Source organism: Vombatus ursinus, unplaced genomic scaffold (assembly GCF_900497805.2).
Source record: "Vombatus ursinus unplaced genomic scaffold, bare-nosed wombat genome assembly UNPS02014808.1, whole genome shotgun sequence".
In the NCBI taxonomy this organism is placed as follows: Eukaryota; Metazoa; Chordata; class Mammalia; order Diprotodontia; family Vombatidae; genus Vombatus; species Vombatus ursinus.
The window spans coordinates 4977059-5001331 of record NW_020954586.1 but is presented as its reverse complement, the minus strand read 5'-3'; the positions used below and the strand labels follow the sequence as shown (position 1 = coordinate 5001331).

Genomic DNA, 24273 nt, shown 5'->3' with positions numbered 1-24273 from the left:
GGAAGGAAGGAGAGGAGGGAGGAAGGAAGGAAGGAAGGAAGGAAGGAGAGGAGGGAGGAAGGAAGGAGAGGAGGGAGGAAGGAAGGAAGGAAGGAAGGAAAGGAGGGAGGAAGGAAAGAACGAAAGAATCCTTACTCTCAAAGAGCTTGTATTCTGATACAACATTCAATTCAATTCAATAGTTGGACTCTTACTCTGTGCCAGGTAGGCACTATCCTGGGTACTGGGATAACAAAGACAGAAGTGAAACTGTCCCTGCTGGGCCCAAGGGGCCTAGGATGCTCGTGCTCTCCTTCTTCTCTCACTAAAAGGCGCCCGGCTCTGGACCCCTGTGGGTAGACTGGGTTCAGTCCCGGGGGAGCCTGGTCTCTGAAGAGAGAGGTCAGCTCTTTTTTCTCTCTCTCCCCACTCCTCCCACTCCCTGGCTTTTTGCACACTCACCCTAGTGCACTGGGGCAAATCATTTAATGCTTAGGTTTGGCTCATGCCCAGGTCTCCCCAAAAAGTGGAGTAGAAAGCTCTTCAACAACAAAATAGATCAGGTAGAGGGTAGCTGTTTATTTCCTCAGCACAGAAGAAACTTTTAAAAATATACAAAAATATGAAAGTGCCTGAGCCAGTGCGACCGCACTAAGTTGCTATGTGAGTAAGGAAGGTGAATGAGATGGAATCAATAGGACTTAGTTAATGTCACAGAGAGCAGCTAGGTGGTGCCATAGTGCATAGAACTCTAGGCCTGGCATCAGGAAGACCTGAGTTCAAATGAGACCTCAGACACTTACTGGCTGTGTGACCCTGGACAAGTCACTTCACCCTGTTTGCCTCAGTTTCCTCATCTGTAAAATGAGCTGGAGAAGGAAATGGCAAATCACATTAGTACCTTTGCCAAGAAAACTCCAAATGGGGTCAGGAAGAGTTGGACACAACTGCCAGACGAGTCAACACAAATGTCGTATCTCCCTCTGGGTTAACTCTCCTAATTCCCACATCCACTTGTATGTTGGGTCCTCTTGACTACTATTCCCCTCACAGAGCTAGGGACGATCCTGAGTGTTATGGCTTTGATGCTGTCACTCTTGGGCTCCCACTTAGTGTATTCCTCATTATTTAGAAAAGGGATTTACTGAGAAAGCGCAGGAAGAACAAGGGTCACTAAACAACAGCCCCAAGCTAGGGCGCACTCTGTCCTAGTGTACACGATGTGCTCGCGAGAGGTGGGCTCAAGTTTTAAATACAAAAGGCGTGGCCAAGTGGTACCTCTTGACTCCTCACCCTGGAAGGCCTTTTCTTCCTTTGTGGAGCCCATCTGAGGCCAGATCGAATTCTCTGCTGGGCTTCAGAGCCCAACACCCAGCTGCTATGGCCTTTCTAGAGTCCACGACCAGCATTTCTTTCCGTGATGAAGGGCCGTCTCTGAAGCTGCCACCGACGGGGGAGCGTTCCTCCACCTCTCCTGCGGGTACTTCCTTTATCACTGGCCGCCACTGCTCTGGTCGACTCTGCCATCAATCCTGGGGTCCTGGGGGACCTCTGATGCTTTGATGAATCTCCCTGTTATCTTCTCTTAGCATGTTCACTCAGCAAAGATTAGGAAAGACTAAACCCAAAAGAAATAGAGATGTCACATGCGGAGGTGGTGGCTGTGTGGGAGAAGGAAGCGTGTTGCCACTCTCCCCGCAAAAGGTCACAGTAGTTCTGCCTGTACCAGCTCCTCAGTCACACAAGCTTTTGCAGAGAGTTGGATTGGAAATAGGCAGAGAGTATCTGGGCATATCCTTAGGAATAAAGCCAGTCAGGGAATATCTGTACCTGCTTCAAGGATTCCCCCTCCCCCAATTTGCCAGTCCGCCATTATGCCGCCATTATATGGTGCCCTCGATAGAAACAAGGAATTTGATGAAGGGGCAATTGGTGATGTAAGACTGGAGCTCAGCATAGAGACTGGGGTGAGATATTTATATCTGGGAATCATCTGCACAGAGATGATAATTAAACCCATGGGAGCTGATGAAGCCAAGGAGAGAGTATCGATGATAATAATAATAACTTCAAAAGCTAACGAGCTTTAACAGGTGGTGCTTACTATGTGTTGGGTGCTGGGCTAAGCACCTTACAATTGCCTTCTCATTTGATCCTCACAACAACCCTGTGAAGTAGGTGCTATTGTTATCCCCATTTTACAGATCAGGAAACCAGGCAAACAGAGTAGTTCAGTGACTTGACCAGAGTAACACAGCTAATAAGTATCTGAGGTTGAATTTGAACTCAGGCCTTCCTGACTCAAGGCCTGGCACTCTATCTACCGTGTCACCTAGCTGCCAAAAGAAAGAAGAGGGTCCAGGACAAGGTGTTTAAGATCAGTAATTAGTAGGTAGACGAGAGACAGTAAGCCAGAGAAGGAAATGGAGAAGTGCATTCAGACAGGTAAGAGAAGAAGCAAGGAAGAGCAGTGTCATGGAAGCTGAGGAAGGTCAGAATGTGTGCATGAGTGTGTGTCCACGTGTGGGCACTATTGTGTGTATATGGGAGAAGGGGCAGGGGCATCAATGCTGCCCAAATCAATGGTGTCCAAACCTGCCAGTCTTAAGCTTTCATCCTTTTTTTTTTTAAATAATATTTTATTTCTTCCAATTACATATAAAGACAATTTTTTTTAATTGGCAAGGCAGTTGGGGTTAAGTGACTTGCCCAGAATCACACAGCTGGTAAGTATCAAATGATTAAGTGTCTGAGGTCAGATTTGAACTCAGGTCCTCCTGACTCCAGAGCTGGTGCTCTATCTATCCACTGCGCCACCTAGCTGCCCCTAAAGGCAATTTTTAACATTTCATTTTTAAAAATTTTGAGTTCCAAATTTTCCTCCCTCCCTAAAACAGTAAGTGAGTTGATATAGGTCACATACGTGCAATCATGTTAAACACATTTCCATATTAAGCTTCCATTCTTTCAAAGAACATTTCCTCCTTGCTGATGAAGTGGAGACAATGAGATATTCTTCCAGCCCTTTGACCTTCTGTCATAGGGAGATCAGCCCTTACTTTGTGCAGATATAACAACTATTTGACACGGGCAGAAACAAACACAGTATTAACCTTTCACAAAATTCAAAACGCACAAAGTCCCTTTCCCTCCATGCTTGTGGGAAGCACCATTCTCAGTCCTCTGCCACTGTTATCGGCAGGTCAAGTGGTAAGCTCACGTGGCTGAGGGCCAGGGCTGCTGTTTGTAGCCTCGGGTTCTGTCCTGGAGACTCCTGATCAGGCTTTGATTTAGTGACCTTTGCCAGTTGGGCCTGTTTTTTGCCCTAAGTCTTTCCTGCCAGAGGATGAAGTCCTACTCAGCTGCCTTTAATCTCTGATTAACAGATGTCTGTCACACCCTTAATGCAAAAATCTGCCTTCAGAGACTCTCTATGTGCAGGTCATATGAGAAGCCCCAGCTCCCAGCCTCCTTCGGCCTCTTCCTTTATCTTCTCTCCTCGCCCCTAGAACCCCACTCCGGATCCCTTCTCTTGCTACATTCCTCCTTCTATGTCTTCTCTCCTTCTCAATAAAGACGCTGGGGAATGCTCATGCCGGAGTGCCTGTGGCAAGTCCCTTATCTGACCTGACTTGTCATGGAAAGAATTTCAGTTGACTGTCATGTTTTCTTCTGTCCCTCACTGAAAGGCTCCTGGCTGCCTTTGCCCTCTATGGGAGACCTCAGAGAGTGCATGAAGGGGAACAGAAAGTCCTAGAGGAGGATAAGAGTAGCAAGACTGGGGTGGCCAACAGAATCCAGCTGAGACTTGTTCCTTCCCCAGAGACATTGTCATGGAGACTTCCTTGGAATCATAGAGACTTGCTGGGCTAGAGTGGATGTGAGTGTACCTTCCAGGACCTCGAGGGGAATTTCCACAAAGGGACCACAATGCAGACAGAAGAGGAGGAGGAATGCAAGTTGCAGCCAGTCTCTAGGCTTCTGCCAAGCCCAGCAGGGAGCTTGGGCTGGATGCACTGTAGACTGGGGTCTGTCAAAGGGGCCAATAGCAGATAAGGCCAAATCATCTGATGAGGCAAATGAACTCTAGTCCAAAACTCCTTCTCCCACCGTGACTTCCTAGAGTGTTGTGTTGGGGAAATTTCTGCCCAGGCTTTAAGTCTCAATCCTTTCTTCCTCACCTCCCTCAGACCATCGGGAGGGGCACAAAGGAGAAGAGAGTCACCCCTGCTGCTGTCACCTACTGAAGCCTTCCCTGTATTGCCTGAGTGCCCATCTGTGTTTTCTATGCTATTTTATACTCCTAATAAAGTATGTGGTCATCAACAGTGATTTGTGTAATCCTATGGGGCTGGAGGCATAACAGTGAGAAAGGGAAAGTCAGCCCCCGTGAGAAAAATAAATGGGGGCTCAGAATCAATTAGAAATAGAGTTTGATATACTTTCTTGGCGTATTCCAGAGCATAGCCCTCCTAGCTAGCTTCTTTTTGATCCCAGAGAGACTTCATGAGGAAGCAAACCTGTGAGGGATGGGGAAGGTAGGGTCTCTAAGTGCACCTTTCAGCACTGAGCCTAGCCTGGAATTAGACAACTCCTCCTCTCCAACCACACTCCTCTCTTTGTCATATGCATGTGTCTGCCTTCCCTCCTTCTTCACTTTTCTTTTTCTTCTTTGTCCTTCAGAGATTTCTGGGGCAGCTATTCCTGCCCATGGAGCAAAGGGAGTGAAAAGGCCGGTGAAAGGAGGCCAAAGACTAGCCCATTTTGAGGGAAGGTGGCAGGCTTTGGGGATTGGATCCTTCTGTTTGTAGTGTGTGGGACCTGCACTTTCTCTACTTTGACTAGGACTGGTGAAGCTGGGTTGAGGGCAGACTGGAGATTGCAGTCCTGGGTGTAGCCTGAATTCTTACCCATGGAAATTAGCCAGGACCAGTATTACCAGAACTCTCTGTTCAGGAGCAAGAGGATGGATTGAGATTGTCCAAATTGCCAGGGATTCTCAGCTGTCTCTAAACATGGAGAAGCAGTGAGCTAGGGAGGACTTCTGTCCTCATGCTTCTTTATTATTTCAATTCTGAGGTCCCAATATGGAGCCCTGAATTACTGGCTCCCCCATACCCCTCTGTCCCTCTTTCCCCTCCTGCCCTCTTTACAACATAGGATCATGGATTTAGAACCTCAGAAATCATCTATTTCAAACCTACATTCCCAACATTTTACAGATGAGTAAACTGAAGCTCAGAGGGGTTTAGTGACTCACCTGAGGTCACACAGATGGTGAGTAGTAAAGTAGAGTTTTGAATCCAAGCCTTCCTGATTCTCATGTCCATCATTCTTTCCACTATACTAATATCATGAACAATTTTTATTTTATCTTTTGGGGGGGTTTTTGTATTTTTTTGTATTTTTTTCATGAACAATTTTTTAAAGAAGAGAGTTAGAGGGACAGCTAGGCGGTGCAGTGGAAAGAGCTCTGGCCTTGAAGTCAGGAGGACCTGAGTTCAAATCCTGCCTCAGACACTCACTAACTGTGTGACCCTGGGCAAGTCACTTACCCCATTGCCTCACCAAAAAGCAAAGAAAAAAAAAGAGAATTATATGGTGGTAGATATGTCAACTACCAAATAATACCATAAAAATGAAATAGATTGTATTTTAACAGACCAGAAGTGACTTGTTACAGGTATGGGAGCAATTTCTGAATCAACTGTTTGTGTATAGTCGTACTACTGACTTGTTAGTTCAAAGACTCAAAAGTAATACCAAATTAAAAATAAATAGTAAAATGGGGTGATATGGTACACAATTGAGGCAGCTCTAACCTGGACCTATTTAAACAAGATGCTGATGCCCTCAAATGGAAAATGGGGAAAAGAACAGGTAGTAACACACATTTCCATCATTTCCTAAGAAAAGTTAACTAATACAGATGCTTTCCTGGCCAAATGGAGCCATACATCAACTGGGTATGATTGGGTAATACAATGTCATTTGTAAAACCGTACAGAGAAAGACAGTGGAAAATTAAACATGGCATATGTAGCTTCATAAAGTAGGGAAGGGGACAGAGAAGGGAACAAACATTTATTATGCATCTACAATGTGCTAGGCACTATGCTAAGTACTTTTGGAGGCAGGTGCTATTGTTATCCTCATTTTGTAGTGAAAGAAACTGAGGCTGACAGAAGTTAAATAACTTGGCCGGAATCACACAGCTAGGAAGTGTTCGAAGTTGGATTTGAATTCAGATCTTCCTAGCTCCGAGCTCAGCGTCCTGTCCTAGCACAACGCTTCTTAAACTGTCGTCTTGACCCCATATGGGGTTGTGTAACTGAATGTGGGGGTTGTGAAAAATTTGGCCACAGTTAAAGATTTCTGAATGTGCAAATGACCAAAAATTAATTCAAAATCAAACACATAATGAATCCGAGGTGTTTCTGGTAGTGCTTACCCATGTTGCATCGAGTGACTTTATTGCAGCCTTGGTTCTGAACACACAACATGCGCACTTGGCACTGTGCATGCTATCATGCCACACCACACAACGCCAACGAACGCTGCCAGAAACACCTTGGCTCAGATTCGAGACTATTGTGTGCTATGAATTACAGTGTTTTTACTGTACAAAGTTGTCTGCTCTTATAGAAACATAATAGTTTGATTACAGAAAATAAAGACTTTTAATATTTCCTACCATAAAAATAAACAAACACATTCATCTCATTAATATGTGAATTTGCTTTTGTCTTTAAAAATGGTAAAATTATATGTACACCAAAGAATTGTTTTAAAATAAATTTCTTTATGATTTATTATCAGTAAATGTTTGATTTGTATACCTATTTTATATACCTACATATCCGAGGTCACATAAAAATTTCTCGGGCAAAAAGGGGTCACGAGTGAAAAAAGTTTCAGAAGGCCTGGTCTAAATGGAGCTTGTGGAGAAGGATGGATGGATATCTCTGGAATCTCGCCCACCTCTCTCCAAGAGAGTCTTTGATTCCTGTCTGGAGTAGAGTGAGAGAAAAGGCCAAGAGGCTAACCACTCTATTCTTTGAGAGAAGGTACCAAACTAAAATTGTATTCATTTGCTCCTCTAAATATTGGTTTGATCTTGGGGCATGATTTTAGTACAAATCATTTTCCTGGCTGCTACCCCTCAGAAAGAGAGGGTAGCCCAGAGCTTTCTTCCCAGTAAATGCTAGTTACACAAAAGACCATCACAAATAGTCAATAGTGAGTAAAGTCATTTATCCAGGCAAATAACAAACAGAAACCAGAGAGGTTATATAGATTAGAATATACCAGAAAATACACAGTCTGAATGGGCTTTCCTACCAGGAGCCGTCTATCTCAACTCAACAGAGGGGCACTGATCTTACCCAATGAGAAATCCCCAAAGTTCCTAGGGAGGTAAGCTGGAAATCTGGAACATATTGAGGCACCAGCCCCTCTACATATTTCCTGCCACTTCCTAGTGTTTTTATTCCCCTCTCTTCATGGGTCTCTCCCTAAAGAGGGTCTGGAACACATGTGTCTCTCGAGCAGGAATGAAAACTATCTGTCTGCTCCAAAGCTCTTGCACCAACTCCATTTCTCATGCAGGTGCATGGTTTTGAGGAATCATTCTCTCCATCAGTTAGGAAAGTCTTACATTAAATTCTCCAGGCTTAAAATCTGGGTTACATTTGTCAAGTGCAAAAAACTATAAAAATTCAAGCTGCTATCATGGGTCAAATATTCCTCAATAGGTATTTGTTAAATAGCTACGGTATGTTGGTTATGAGGTCAGCGATATGAGGGATACAAAGAAGCATTAAGACCGAATCTCTGCCCTCCTGGAGTGCTTAGTCTAGCTTGGACGTCAGCTGAAATCGGAGAATTTACAATGAAATTACCAAAAAAAAAAAATGACAATTAAACACTAGGTTATATGGTATCAAATGTAATTGCAATCAGAGGACAGAGAAATGGGGCAACAATGTGAACTATAATCAGGGGCATGCTAAAGCCAGCCGATCGTTGAATTTTCATCGTGAGCATTTACGCTTCAGATATCGTCAAATACTACGATTCAGGCCTTGATTTATTGTTTTCAAAGTGATGGAGAAAATCATACTAATTCAGATTAAACTTAAAAGTGTGTCAAAGGTACATTCTCCTCCCTCTCCTCGCTCCCCTCCCAAGCCAGTTGTTAAACATTTACCAGCACACCACTGGAATAGTGATGGAGCATTTCAAGGATAAGATGAGTCTTCCTGATGCTTGGCCTGGGGTTGCACTAGATGGCCTCCAAGGTCCTTTCCATCCAATCTTATGACTGGGCCCAGTACTAGGAACAGCAGGAAGTAAATCAGCATAGACAGGGAGCATGGGGCCGGAGCCTAGAGACTCTGAAATGGCACACCAAGGAGTTGGGCCTTGATGCGCTGAATGAGTAGAGAACCTTTTAAGTTCTCGAAGACGCTGGGCAAGAGATGAGTAAGAACCTGAAGCACTCATGAACGAAGGATAGTATGGAATGGAAATGCCTCACTATAGAGTCAAGATTGGAAAGGAAGGAAATTAAGCACGAGGTGGGATGATGGTCTGCTAAGAGGACTGGAGATCTTGATGAAGGCCAAGGATGGGACGAGGCGGGAGAAATCACATGATTGGAGGCTTTGGTCAGATAGAGGAATATTGGAGTTTTTAATGGATAAAGCAGAACACTTGTGGCTAACTGTGCATACTGGGTGTGACCATCCCTGTGTGTGTGGCTGAAGTAGAATGAAGGTCAGGGGATTTCTGGAGATGTTGGAAAGAGCATCCCTGAGAATGCTGTAGTCCTCTAGTTTAAGGGCAGGATTTGGGGAAGAGAGGAAGATGGTGAGCCAGGTAGTGAATCCTTGAGAAAGGAGGGAGAATGACCTGGAAGGACCAAGATGTAAGAGCCACCGTAATCTGGATTGGGTGGAAATTTCTGATACCGTAAACTTCAAAGAGGATGCTGAATGATGATGGTAAGGGAAAGTCTAGAAGAGACCATGGAGAGCAAGGACTATTCCAATTCCCCCTCTAGTACTGAGGGGTCAAGGGTTTGGGTACAGATACAACCACAGGTACCAAGGAGAGCCGTGGATATTGTACCATGAGAGTGGAGCCCGGTCTCAGAGAAGGCTTGTAGAAAGAAGGAGCGAGAGAGAAAGAGGTCTCAGAAGAAGGGCAATTTGTTCAATATGGAAGGGAATTTCACAGGGCACAGTGGAAGGGTCAGAAGCAGAAGGGGATGCATAATAGGACGTGGGTGGGGAAGATGGGGTTGAGGAAATAGGGGTGAGGGAACAGGAAGTAGAGATTGGGAAATGTTTGCTTCTACATGGCTGGTGATTGATTGAAACAGGAATAGGAAGGAAAACAGGAGCCTGGAGATTGTTAGCCATAGGGCTTGTTGTGGGTGGCAGATGAATAGCAAAGCTTTTGGTCTCCAAGGGATGTTGCTGAGAGTCCTGGGCCAGGCCTGGGTCTGGCTTGCCTGGGCCTGCTGCCGTAGCTTTTCTTCCTCCTGAAGAGGCAGGTCATATGTTGGTACCGAGGCTCACAGGATCATAGCTTTAGAGCTGGAAGCGACCTTAGAGGCCATTGATACCCCCTGAGACAGTGAAAGAAGAGCAAGGCTTCCCATGTGTTGGGTGGATCTTTTAGGAAGAGCTGGAGAACATGGGGCATTACTCTTTACCCAAGCCAGTGGCATAATAACAGTGGACACTTCAAGCAAAGTCTCTGATATACTTTATGCCATCTGAGCCTCACAGGAACTCCGTGAATGGGCCAATCACTATGCCCATCAGTACAACGAGACCCTGTGATTTCATGGCTGCAGAACTACTTTCATCAATGCAAACAATCTATGACTTATAGTCTTGGAATGTTGCTCAAGACTCGGGAATGCTCAGTGACTGGCCCATGGCCGGGTAACCAGGACGTGCCGTAGGGGTATTCTAACTCATGTCTGTCTTCTTGACTCGGAGTTCAGCTCTCTACCCCTCACAGTGAGCGGCCTCAAAGCACCAGGGCAGTTTCCACGCATAAGATCAAAGTATCTGCTGGGAATGTCATCAGTCTTTGTTCTCAAGGAGTTTTTGGCCTCTCAGGGGAGATAACACCCCCCCCCCCATATCAGTACATACAACATGTAAGTCAACCAACCAACAAGCATTTATTAAGTCCTAACTATGTGTCAGGCACTGTGCTGGGCACTAGCAACGCAAAGACAATAATCAAACAATTTCTGCCTTCAAGGAGCCTACATTTGGGGTAAGGAATGGGACGTTTAAACAATTCCAAGAAACATAATTTCTGGGCAATATAATCATTTTATTAATAAGGCCAGCGTGTTTACTAATAAAAGGATGGTCATTTGGCCATCTCTCTTAGGCCAAAGCCCCCTTATTGTGGTGGGCTCACAGTTCATATGCCCGTGGAAGAATAGGTGTTCCTTAGGGTGGCAATCAACTCTGATTGGTGAACAACTGATGAGAAAATGAATATTAGAATGAAAGTGTGGGCTATATTGCAATGAGGGTCTTGGGGTATGTGATTTGAATCACCCGAATCTTGGTCAAAGAGACATCAATTTCCATATCACCTGTCTGACAAAAAGGAGGATCCACATTTCCCCAGACCTGTCTGAGCAAACACAATGAGCAGGAATGCACCCATTAACTTAAGCTTAGAATTTCTTTTACTGTCTAATTAGATCTTAGCCATCCTGGCTGGGTAAATCTTTAAGAGAGATTTCCCACACTTGTTGGTTTCTGGATGAGGAAGTAGAAAAGGGGAAAAACCTTGGTCCTAATACAATAATCAGTTATCAATACCAGAGAGAAAAAATAATTTCTCACAGGAAGAGTGAAAAAAAGAGACTTTCCTCCCTTTGGTGTTTGCTCGTTTTCCACCCTATTTCTTGACTTTTAACTCTTTGTTAAAGTAGGGCTCTGCTTCCAGGGTGAAGGACACACTTTCCCAAGCTTCAGGGTTTTTGCGCAGCTGTTTTCAGAGCTAGTACTGGGGATCTGTAAGCTTCCAGTTCTACCAAAGTGGTATGATCTAAGGAGAAGTGTATTTGCTACTCTCTTGTGCTCTGGTCTGGGAGTGACTAGAAGCGCTCTGGTCCATCCTGGACCAGTGACAGGGGCTCCTCCTCTCCTGCAGTACAAGCTCTGTAGTACAAGTGCTATTACTCCTCCTTACCCTGGTACTGCCTCCTAGGATTGGGACCTGGATCCCAGTGTGGACAATGCAGCAGAGCCCTGCCTCAGTGCTAGCACAGAGACTCCTGTCATCTTCTGCCCAGTTGTTTGACTCCCCTACCGTCTGTGGGCTGAGAGCTCTGAAAGCAGCCACTACCACTCCCAAGGCCTGCTCCGGGTTTGTTGGGGCCTGTTCTGTGCTGGTGAAGCCTGTGCTGGACTGCGCTCTGCTCTCACCCTGGTGTGAGGTGGTGCTCTCAACCTTTCCCACTGACCTTCTAAGTTGTCTTGGCCTGAAAAATTGTTTCGCCCCATCCTTTTGTGGGTTCTGCTCCTCCAGAATTTACTTGGAGGAAATATTTTAAAGGTATTGGGGGTGGGATTTGGGACAGCTCAGATGAGTCTCCTTCCTCCCTTCGGAAAGGGAGACTGGAGGAAGAAAAACCAGATGGTTGTACTCCAGGTACAGCCTGGAGTAGTGAAGGCCTGGCCCAGAGTGGTAACAATGACCATGGAAACCCCTGGCTTTTGTCAAGGCATAGCCCAAGTGCCACCACAAATACCTGTTCTTCCCCCTCCTCCCAAATCAGAAGTGGAGGGAACCTTAGAGGTCATCCAGCCCAATGGTGCAGGCCCTCATCCCCTCACGCCTGGAGTTATTATTGCGATTATTACAATAGCCTCAAGTCTCTCCCTATTCCATTCTATCCCCCACTCCGATGTCAAATTGAGCTTCCTAAAGCACTTATCTGATCATGTCACTCCCCATTCAATAATCCCTGGTGGCTCCCTATTACCTCCAGGATCAAATAAAAATTCCTGTTTGACTTTTAAAGCCCTTCCTAACTTGGCCCCTTCCAGCCTTTCCAGTCTTACCACACTTCACTCTCCTCTACAAACTATGACTCAGTGACACTTTCTCACACAAGACAGCCCACCTCCCAACTCCACGAAGTTTCTTTTTTTTAAAATATTTTTTTGTTGATTTCTCTTTTTATATCACCAAAATTTCTTCCCTTTACCCCTCTCTCCCCCTCCTAGAGATACATCCTATGTAATCTGTTTTTGTAAATAGTATTTTACTTTTTCCAATTACATATAAAGGTAGTTTTCAATATTCGTTTTTTTACAAGATTTTCAGTTCCAAATTTTTCTTCCTCCCTCCCCCCTCCCCAAGACAGCAAGCAATCTGATATAGGTTATACATGTGCAATCATGTTAAACGTAACAAATAATATTTTCTTTATTTTTTTTTAACAAATAATATTTTTAAAGGAAAGAGAGAAAAAATCAGCAACACTGATCAACACATAAAAAAAAAAAATCTGTGCACTGGTGGATCTCCCCTGCCAAAGAGACAGACGAAGATGTCAGCTCCTATCTCTTTGGAGCCATGCTGAGTCGTAATTTTGCCCTGAGGGGCTCTTTCTTTCCGGTTACATTGTTGTCAATCTTGTCTATATTGTTCTCAGGGCTCTTCTGCCTTTATCCTGCATCAGTTCATGTAAATTTCTCCACCCGTCATTGTATTCATTGTATTTGTTATTTCTTACAGCAAAGTAAAATATTTTGTTACATTCAGGTACCAGCGTTTGCTTAGTCATTCCTCAACCAATGGGGATCTATTTTGTTTCTAGTATTCGCTACCACAACATGGGTGTGTATGAATGTCTATCTTTTTGTGGCAGCAAATATATATGGTGCATATGAGGATGTTCTTACGAGTGACTTCAAGAAATATGAGCCTCAGACTGGAATCTGAGTTAAAGGGCACAGACATGGTGGCAAAGAATTGGAAATTGAGGGAATGCCCATCCACTGGGAATGGCTAAACAAGTTGCTATTGTGCTATAAGAAATGATGAGCAGGCAGACTTCAGAAAAACCTGAAAAGACTTGTATGGTCTGATGCTGAGTGAAGTGAGCAGAACCAGGAGAATGCTGTACACAGTAACAGACACATTGCACAATGATTGACTTTGATAAACTTAGCTCTTCTCAGCAATGCAAGAACCTAAGACAACTCCAAAAGACTCATGATGGAAAATGCTTCCGCATCCAGAGAAAGAACTATGGGGTCTGCAAGCAGACGGAAGCAGACTATGTTCTCTCTTTTTTGTTCTTTTGTTTTGTTTTGTTTCTTCTTTCTCGTGGCTCCTCCCATTGGTTCTAGTTCTTCTTTACAACACGACTAACACGGAAATATGTTTGATACGAATATATAAGTAGAGCCCATATCAGCTTGCGTGCTGCCTTGGGGAGGGGGGAAGGAGGGAGGGAGAGAAAATTTAAAACTCAAAAGCTTATGAAAGCGAATGTTGAAAACCAAAAATAAATAAATAAATTATAAAAAAAAAGGGCACAGACATTTTAGTTACTTTATTTGTGTAATTCCAAGTTGTTTTCCAAAATGGTTGAATTCATTCCTAGCTCCCCCAACAATGCCCTAGTTCTGCCCATCTTTCTGCAACCCTTCCAACAATAATGATTCTCATTTTTTTTGGTCATCTTTGGTAATTTGCTGGGTAACAGATAACCTCAGGGTTATTCTGACTGATTTTTTCCTCACTATTAGTGATTTAGAGAGTTTTTTCACAAGGTTGTAAATAGTTTATGATTTTTTTCTTTTGTTCATATAACTTGACCATTTATCCATTGGGGAATGGCTCATATTCTTATAAATTTGACTCAGTTCCTTATATATCTTGGAAATGAGGCCTTTATCAAAGAAACTTACTGTAAAGATTTTTTTTCCCTTTCAGTTAACTTTCCCTTCTAATCTTAACTGCATTGAATTTTTTTGTGCAAATGTTTTGCATCCTTTTAAAACACTTTCTAGGGGGTAGCAAGGTGACGCAGTGGGTAGAGCACCGGCCCTGAAGTCAGGAGGACCTGAGTTCAAATCTGGTCTCAGACCAAACACTTGACACTTACTAGCTATGTGACCCTGGGCAAGTCACTTAACCCCAATTGCCTAAAAAAAAAAAATGTAAAATACTTTCTAGCAGTTTAAGTAAAACTAGCCTCATACCCTTTTTTAAAAGTAGAGTTCCTGAGCTGATTGATCAGGGCAATGCCATGCATTTAACATATTCTTGATTCCAGTAAAGTGTTTTGAAGTTCCCCATGTTATCTGTGTGGATAAAGTGGCAAAATATGGACTGCTCCTGGATGATGCTTCTTTGGGGTAGACATAGTTAAGTTAAGTTGGTTAAGCAACAATTCTTTCTTAAAATTTATTTATTAATTTTATCATTATTATTATTATTATTTTTGGCGAGCCAATGGGGTGAAGTGACTTGCCCAGGGTCACTCAGCTAGTAAGTATCAAGTGTCTGAGGCCAGATTTGACCTCAGGTCTTCCTGAATCCAGGGCCTGTATTCTATCCACTGCGCCACCTAGTTGCCCCTATTTTTATTTTTTAACATTCATTTAAAAAATTTTTGAGTTCCAAAATCTCTCCCTCCAGCCTTTCCCCCACCCATTGAGAAGGCAAGCAATATGACATCAATTATACATGCGAAGTCATGCAAAACATATTTCCATATGAGTCATGTTGCAAAAAGCAAAAAAGGCATGTTAGTCACCCATTCTTGATTAATGATTCTTTCCAGCCTGAGGGCAGTCTCTAGAAGCATGCCATAAGACTTTGTCATCGACCCAGTGCTATTTTACATTTTTATCAGTGACTTGGATGAGACATCAACTTTTCAGATGATATAAAACTGGAAGGCATAGCTTATACCATAGATTTGATAGGAGATTCCTAGACTTTCATTTCGACTCCTTTCTCCAGTTGCTGATGAAGAGGTGGCCCTTTTTTGCCAAGGCCAAATCCTCTGTTTGCTCTTGGCCTCATCTCCTCCAGTAGATTCACCTCCAGCATTTCATTGATTGTGCCGTGTGCCGGGAATGCTTTCCCTCCTCATCTCTGCCTCCCAGCTTCCCTGGCTTCTTTCAAATCTCAACCAAAGTCCCAGCTTCTGCAGGCTCTTCCAAGTCCTCCTTAATCTTAGTTCCTTCCCTGGGAGATTATCTGCAATTTACCCTGTCTATACCTTATTTGTACTTAGTTCTCTACATGTTCTCTCTCCACTTAGAACGTAAACTTCTGGAGAGCAGGGGCTATTCTGCTTTTTGTGGTGTGCCCGGCGTCTGTCACATAGTAGGTGCTTAATAAATGCTTGTTGACTTGACAGAATCCAGTCTTCTAGTCAGACAACGGGGATTTCTTGAGCTTTCTCAGCCGTGGCAGGGGCATGGGGATAGACCCTAAATTTAAGACTCGGGATGTCATTCCTTCTAGAAAGAGAAGATGAGTTCCTGAGCAGTGAACTTCTTGGGAAAAGAAGATTGTCTGTTTGGCCTCAGAAACTGGAAGAGAAGCAAGAGACTAATCTCACAACATGGAGGAGCAGACGACGTGTACTTGACTCTGAGTTGCGCAGATAGTGCCAGCCAGATGGAAAGGGAGATTGCCTGTCCTATGGAAGAGAGTGATTCTACTCTCTGAAGACGTTGCTCTGCTGACAACCCTGAGTTGAGTCCTTGCCAAGATCAGTTCAACACATGAAGTGGGACTGAGTCTGAAGTCTGGGACCTGGGTGGAAGAGAGACATGGGTGGAAGAGCAGAGAGGGAAATGTGTTAAGTGATCACACGCTTGATGTGTTTTCTGTATTTCTTTAGGTCTCCTGTGAGCACTTTGAGACTTCTACATTTTCTGTGAGGTGAAATAAAGGCTGTCCTTTAGCCAATGTGTTTTTGTTACCTTGAATGCTTGTAAAAGGACTGGGGGACCTGTTACTCACATTTGTGGAAACAAAAACTATCTATGTTATATTCAGAGATTTTCCATGCAGTGGATAGAGCACAGGCCCTGAAATCAGGAGGACCTGAGTTCAAATCTGGCCTCAGACCAAACACTTGACACTTACTAGCTGTGTGACCTTGGGCAAGTCACTTAACCCCAATTGCTTAAAAATTTAAAAAAAAATTTTTAAAAAAAAGAAAGATTTTCCAGAGTAAACTTTGGGTAGAGGCATAAAAGTGAAAAAAAAAAAATCTTCTAAGCCTGTGTCTGAGAATAGGCAAGTAGCACAGTGGATAGAGTGCTAGGCCTACAGTCAAGAAGCCCTGAGTTCAATCCACCTTCAGACACTCACTAGCTGTGTGACTGTGGGCAAGTCACTTAACACTGTTTGCCTCAGTTTCAGTTTATTCACTGAATGGTCAAATACTGAAGTTGAAGCTTATATACTTTGGCCACATAATGAGAAGATGGGACTCACTGGAAAAGACTCTGATGTTGGGAAGGATTGAAGGCAAAAGGAAAAAGGGACAACAGAGGATGAGATGGCTAGATAGTGTCGTGGAAACAATGAACATTAACTTGAACAGACTTTGGGAGACAGTGGAGGATAGAAGGGCCTAGTGTGCTGTGGTCCATGGGGTCATAAAGAGTCAGACGTGACTGAACAACAGCAAAAATGAGCTGGATCTTTGCCAAGAAAACCCCAAATGGGGTCACAGAGATTTGTATAACAAGGCCTGCCTCTGAGATCAAACCCGCTCCACGTGAACCTAGACTCTGTGGGTCTTTAAGCCATGGGTTCCACTATCATATATCCCAGCTAACTCAGAAATTCTCCAATGGATGGGCTTTCACTTTGTTTCTAATTGTTTTGTTTTGCTATCACACACCCAAAACGAAAAAAAAATTGATGCTGTTGACATTTTAGTACAGATGGAGTCTTTCTGCCTTTGACTTGGGGTATGTGTCTAGACCACTGGGTCAGAGGTCATGACCAGTGTTCATAGGAGCATTTGATCCTGTTCCCAGAGACCCAGCATGTCTGCCCCATGTTCTCCGAGCAGTATTCTGGACCTTTTTGCTTCCACAGGTGGAAACTTTGCAGGGTGATGGAAGGAGCAATGGTCCCTAACTGACCTTGACTTCTCAAGTCTTTTCCAATTCTTAAGCTGTTCCTATGTTAATATCAATGCTGCTTCAGGAGGCCCATAGGTCTTAGGAATCATAGGATTTATAACTCCAATGGACCTCAGAAGTTATCCAAACCAACCCTCTCGTAACAACATAACAAGTAGAGACCCAGAAAGAGGAATTCGCTTTTCCTGGAGTTGATGTTCACTCACGTCCAACTCTCATTTGGGGTTTTCTTGGCAGAGACGCTGGAATGGTTTGCCATGTTCTTCTCCAGATCATTTTACAGATGAGGAAACTGAGGCAAACAAGGTTAAGTGACTTGCCCACAGTCACGCAGCTAGGAAATATCTGACACCAGATTGAAGAAGAATCTTCCTGACTTTAGGCCCAGCATGCCACCTGCTGCCCTTTCCAAGGTGAGACAGAGAGTAAGTAAATAGCAGGGCTGGGGTTTAAATCTAGGTCTCCTGACTTTAGTCCACTAGGCTGCCTCACTTTTCCTGCCTGTCAAAACATGCTGTGTTGCGATAGTTCATGCCAGTCCATTATTGTTACCTGCCCCGGTTTCATCTTGTCCCAGAATGCTCCAGGTCATTTCAGACTCACAAGAAGCTCCCTGGAAAACCACAGGTTGGAATTTTGGTAAGAAAAGGCCATGGGTGAGTAGCTGTTGGGGACCACCATGCTGAGGTCTAGTCTACAGAGCTGTACGAAGTAGATTATAGTGTCATGGGATCAAAAGGGTTAGGTGCTGATGTAATGGAGACCTGTCTCCCCTTATTGCTTTGATGAGTTTAAGCCACCACACCCATTCGAATTGTATCTTGCGTAACATGGATCTCCTGAAAGCCTCCTGAGAACTCTGGCCCTGGAATCCTTTCCTACATTTACTAGGTTGAATGGGGGATATCCTGGGTAATCAAGCAAGCAAATCAGAGTTGAAGCCCCCACAGGGCAATGCTTTCTACTCTCAGACCATAGGAGAAGCACAGATCAAATAGAAAAGTATTTAGTGAAGAGAGAATAACAATAAAGCTAAAGTAATGTTAGACTACATTGAAAGGCATGGTGGCCAGGGCTAAAGAAGCTTCTCTTGGAAGCATGAGTTCCTCTGCAAACTCACCTAAGAGTACAGTACAGACTCCTCCATATTCAGCAACTTCTACCTCACCTGTTCTCTGAAACTGAGATGAATTTGTAAGGCCTCTTTCACCACAGTCCCTTTCTCCTCAGCCCTTTTTGGTGCGTCATGGATCCCTCGGGCAGCCTGGTGAAGCCCTTTCAGAACAATCTTTTTAAGTGCTTAAAATAAAATTACCAAGGAAACCAATTTTATTGAAATACAGTTATCAATTTTTTTAAAATAGTCCATGGACCCTAATTGGGAATTCTTGCTTTAGAAATTCTTTCTAGGAATAAGACTTCTTGATGGAGGCAGCTAGTTGCAGTAGGGAGGGCCCTGTAACTCGAGTCTAAGGGACTGTTCTTTGGTCGTTTCTTAATTCCTTGTCCCTTTCAATATCATCCCCTCTTCCCGTCAAATTTACACTCCACTCTTTCCTGTGGTCTTCCTTGACCCCCCAACCACTTCCTCTCCATGAGTGGAAGTTAGTTTGAAATCAAGGGATTATCTTACGACCTGGCCTCAACCTACCTTTTCAGTCTTATTACAAATTAATCCTCTACATTCCATGGTGCAGTCAAACTGGCCTTCTCCCACCCCTGTGTTCTTCCAAGCTACATGGTTGTAGCCATTTTGTATACAATTTCCCCAGCTCTACCCAGTTCACTTTGCATCGGTTTCATACAAGTCTTGCAAAGCTTCTGTATTCATCATCTTCATCATTTGTTACAGCACAGGAAAATTCTATTACATCCGCAGCCCACAGCTTGGTCAACCATTCCCCAACCATTGGGCATCTACTTTTTTCCAGTTCTTTGCTATCACAAAAAGCGCCACTATAAATACTTTGGTATATACAGAGTGTACCGAGCCTTTCTGTTTTGTCAATGACCTTCCTGGGATGTGTTTCTAGCAGTGGCATCTCTTGGTCAAAGGGTATGGGCATTTTAGTCACATTAATCACAAAATTCCAGATTGCTCCCCAGAATGTTGTATTAATCCACAACTCTACCAACAATGCAATAGTGTTTTTCTTTCCACAACCCCTCTAGTATAGACTATTCCCACCTTTTGTCATTTTAACCAAATTTTCTGGGTGGGAGATGAAGCCTTAGAGTTGTTGTGATTTGTATTTACCATATCATCAGTGATTTAGACTTCATCTTATGAACATTTGATGAAATATCTAATTTATTCTTATGGATGAGATGGAAGGATGTGGTTTAGATAATAACAAAGCTTTACTGGAGGGGCCAAAGAGTAGTTCAAAGTCATCTTGGAAGGCATCTAGTGCCCTAAGGCCCTGTCTTTGGCCCTCTTTTGTTTAAGATTTTTATTATTGACTTGGATAAAGGAATAAATGGCATGCTTTATCAAATTTGCAGATGAAAAATTAAGGCAAGCTGTTGGATGACTGAGTCCCCATCCAAAACAATCTATCTGGGTTAGTGCATTGCCGTGACTCAAATAACATGGCCAATTCTAGGGACAAATGAAAAGTCTTACACTTGGGTTTTAAGAAATCTCCCTCGTAAGTCCAAGGTGGGGGAGGCAGGATTATGAAAAATGCATCTGCAAAAGACCTGGAGACGTCAATGGCCAGAAGCACCTGATGAATCCCCAGAGTGATGGGGGAGCTGCCCAAACTGACCAAAATCTTAAGCCTCGAGGAGAGTGTCCGGGAAAGCGAGGTGCCCCCAGCATATTCTATCCTGGTAAAACCCCATCGAAGGGGGCTTTGTTCTGTTCTGGGAGTCACATCTTAATATGGACAGTGATTAGCTAGAGAGTGTCCAGAAGAGGGGGACCAGGATGGCAAAAGGCAGTATTAGGGCCCATGATGGGAGTGAGGATGCGTAACCTGGAGGAGAAGCCTTAGGAGGACTACAAGAACTGCCTGCAATGGGGCCATGGAAAGGCTGAAGTTGTGTCTCTCACCCCCATAGACAATCTGCTGCCAAGGCCCCGATGATTTCACCTTTCAACATCTCATCTCTAATTGGCTGTCCCTCAAGCCTGTCCTCCTCATCTCTGCTTCCTGACTTCCTTCAAGACTCAGCTCAAATTTGACCTGTTGCAACAGACCTTTTCCAACCCCGGCCCCCCTCCCCCACCCCCATTACTAGAGCCGCCCCACTGAGATTTCTTTATATCTGCTCTTAGAATGGTCTGTCATTGACACCAAAACTGTGGGATGTTTCATTATTAAGATCATAGATTATGAGCTGGAAGGGATCTCAGATCTTCTAGTCCAACCTTCTCATTTTATAAAAGAGGAAACTGAGACTCAGGGAGGTCACATGCCCTGTCCAAGATCAAACATGTAGTTAAGATTTGAATCCAGGGACTTTGACTTCAGAACCAGTCAATGCTTTTCCACAGAAACACCCTTAGTAAGGTCTCTACTAAAATCACTTTGTATCTGTGTTGTGTGTGCTCCTCTGAGGGCATTGTATCTGGAGGGGATAGACGGAGCACTGTCCCTCTTTGTCCCAGTACAGGAGGTGCCTTGGCATCAGCAGGAATTGGTTTTTTTCCTTAACAGTATTTCATTTTTTTCCAATTACATATAGTTTTCAACATTCATTTTTGTAAAATTCTGAGTTTCAAATTTTTCTCCCTCCTTCCCTTCCCTCCCCCCTCCCCAAGACAGCAAGTAATCTGATATAGTCTATACATGTACAATCATGTTAAACAGATTTCTACATGAGTCACATTGTGAAAGAAGAATCAGAACAAAAGAGTAAAACCACAAGAAAGAAAAAAAAGAGAGGGAGAAAACTATCTGCTTTGATCTGCATTCAGACTCCATAGTTCTTTCTCTGAATGTGGTTAGCATTTTCCATCATGAGTCTTTTGGAATTGTCTTGGATCATTGTATTGCTGAGAAGAGCTAAGTTATCAAAGTTAGTCATTGCACAATGTTGCTGTTACTGTGTACAACGTTCTCCTGGTTCTGCTCACTTCACTCAGCATCAGTTCATGTAAATCTTTCCAGTCTTTTCTGAAATCTGCCTATTATCATTTCTTATAGCACAATGATATTCTATTATATTCGTATACCACAACTTGTTCAGCCATTCCCCAATTTATGGGCATCCCCTCAATTTCCGATTCTTTGCCATCCCCAAAATAGCTGGTATAAATATTTTTGTACACATGGGTCCTTTCCCCTTTTTTATGATCTCTTTGGGATACAGACCTCGTATCCCTGTGCAAAGAGTATGCACAGTTTGATCATCCTTTGGTCATAGTTCCAAATTGAGCTTTAGAATGGTTGAATCAGTTCACAACTCCACCAACAATGCATTAGTGTTCCAATTTTCCCTCATCTTCTCCAACATTTATCATTTTCCTTTTCTGTCATATTAGCCAATCTGATAGGTATGAGGTGGTACCTCAGAGTTGTTTTAATTTGCATTTCTCTAATCAATAGTGATTTAGAGCATTTTTTCACATGATTATAGATAGCTTTAATTTCTTCATCTGAAAATTGTTCATATCCTTTGAACACTTATCAGCTGAGGAATGCCTTGTATTCTTATACATTTGACGCAGTTCTCTATATATTTTAGAAATGAGGCCTTTATCAGAAACACTGGCTATCGGCAAGAATTTAGTAAAGCTTTGTTGAATGGATGGAGCAAAGAAAAGCCCCAAAGTCCTGGTCTTCGTGGGTGTTAAGAGTGAAGTCACAAAGGGCAGCCATGAAATCTATCTTGGACAAGCTCCTTGGACTGGTCCAAGGATTGGGAAATACAGAGGCTGAACTAGAAGGGGCCTTGGAAGCCAGTCAGTCCAGCCTCCCTTATTTTGTAGATAAGGAACCTGAGGCTCAGAGAGATTAAATGATATAGGAGCATGATGTCATATAATCACAGGCTTAGAGATTTCCTAATTTTACAAAGTAGGAAACTGAGGCCTGACGAGGTAAAGTTACTTGGTCGGACATGGCCAAGCTGGGGTTTCCACATTCATCGTCACAGCATCAAGGGTGTCTTTTCCCTAAATGACCTCTTCACTTGGACAGCCAATGTCTCCCAATATGAAAGGGACTGGGCAGACCTAGAATTTCATTGGCAGAGAGAAGTCCTGTCAGGTAAGGAGACTCCCTCTACCAAGGCAGGTCAGCACCTTTCCTTGAACTTAAAGTCTTAGAAGCAGCAGGTAGTGCAGCGAATAGAATATTGGGCCCGGAGTCAGGACAACCTGAGTTCAAATCCAGCCTCACACATTTCCTAGCTGTGTGACCCTGGGCAAGTCAAGTAATGTCTGCCTCAGTTTCCTCATCTGTAAAGAAAGGATAATAACAGCCCCTTCCTCACAAAGTTGTTGTGAGGATCAAATGAGATAATATTTGTGAAGTGCTTAGCACACAGCCTGGCACACAGAGAGCTCTAAATATTTATTCTCTTTCCTTAGAGGACCAGAGCCCCTGGAGGTTGTGATTTGCCCTGAGCCACCCAGTCATAAGGAGTCAGAGATAGGGCTCTAATCCACCTCTCCTGGGCTTTGAGAGCAGCTCTTTATCCAGTACCACACCCTGCCTCTAATCCTAATTGATCTGAACTTCAAAAGAAGACTGCAAACTGCTGCTCCCAAAGGGGATGAAGGTGGTGACAGCTGCTATTTCCATTGGCAATAGTTCAAATCTGGCAGGTATATGATCCTGGGCAAGTCATCTCACCCTATTTGCCTCAGTTTCCTCAGCTGTCAAACGAGCTGGAGAAGGAAATGGCAAACCGCTCCAGTATCTTTGCCAAGAAAACCTCAAAGGGGTCATGGAGAGTTGAACGTGACTGAATAGCAATAGGGTTTGGAGTCTGGCTCTCTAAGGGAGGTGATTTATTTTGCTCATTCTGCAGATAGGAGATGGAGGCTCTCATTGAGGTCAAGAGATCTGTCCAGGGTTACACACCTAGGGGATATCTGAGGTGAAAGGAGATAAGTCTTTTTTGACTCCTAACCCAGGTGTCTCTTGGAGTTAGGCTGCCCCTCTTTAAAGAAAGTATGTCCGAGGTGCTCTCTAGACGGTATGACCTCAGCACGTCAGAAAAACAAAACAAAACAGCCTGATTGCTGAAATCCACAGGCAGCTTTCTAGCCAAGAACTGGGAGTTTTTGAATGCTTTAAGTCAGCTATTGTGGGGTGGGGAACTGAGAGGAATGGGGCGGGAAGAACAGGGGACTGAGTAGAGGTCGGGAGTCCCCCTCCGGAGGCCCATTTGCTGTCTGTCTCTGGGTAAGTCATTTCCTCTCTCTCCGTGCCTCAGTTTCCTCATCTGTAAAAGGGAGGGGCAGTAAGATTTGGATTAGAGGCCCACTTTCCCAAGCAGTAGAACAAGGCTCGTAGCCCAAGTTCTCTGAAGTGAGACTGACGTCATCAGGAGGAGCAGAGCGCGTTGGCTCAGACCGCCAGAGACGGTCAGAGGTCCAACTCCCTCATTTTACCGCAGAGGACGCTTCCTCCAGCGCCGGGATGGCAACGGGGCCTCAGGCTGCCTCTCTAAGTAAGCAGCCGGGCCAGGATTCGAACGTGTGTCCTCGTGTCACCCGAGACACACACAGATTGTCACCAGGTGGCTTCTAAGGACCCTCCCTGGCTCTCCGTCCGCAGCTGCCGCTCTCGGAGACCCCAGAGCCCCGGGGCGCGCTGGTGAACGGAGAGCCGGAGGAGCGGGCCGGGCGCACAGGCGCGCCTCCCCGGGGGCTGGCCCTTCTCTTCTCCTTCCTCCTCCTCCTCCTCCTCCTCTCGCCTCCCCCACTTCTGCTTCCCTTCCTTCTTCCCACCCAGCCGGGCGCGCGCGCAGGGCCCCAGGGGAGCAGAGCCGGCACGGGGCTCCGCGGCGATCCGGACCCGGGAGCCCGGGCCTGGGCCCGGCCAATTGTGCGCACGAGACTTCCCGGGACGGTCTGAGCAGCCCCGGCCGCCGGCCCTCCCTCGGCCCGCCCCGCCCCGCCCCGGCCGCCGGCCCTCCCCGCGCCCCGCGC

General features: G+C 44.5%; 1 protein-coding gene across 1 annotated transcript in view; it reads left to right on the top strand.

The window, feature by feature from the left end:
* The first annotated feature begins 1853 nt into the window (after positions 1-1853).
* RNPEPL1 (arginyl aminopeptidase like 1) overlaps positions 1854-24273 on the top strand; it is a 58446-nt gene continuing 36026 nt past the window's right edge. The window contains exons 1-3 of the mRNA XM_027875360.1: positions 1854-1946; positions 23900-23975; positions 24077-24264. Coding sequence (XP_027731161.1) covers positions 1854-1946; positions 23900-23975; positions 24077-24264 — 357 coding nt within the window. The remainder of the gene's footprint in view (positions 1947-23899; positions 23976-24076; positions 24265-24273) is intronic.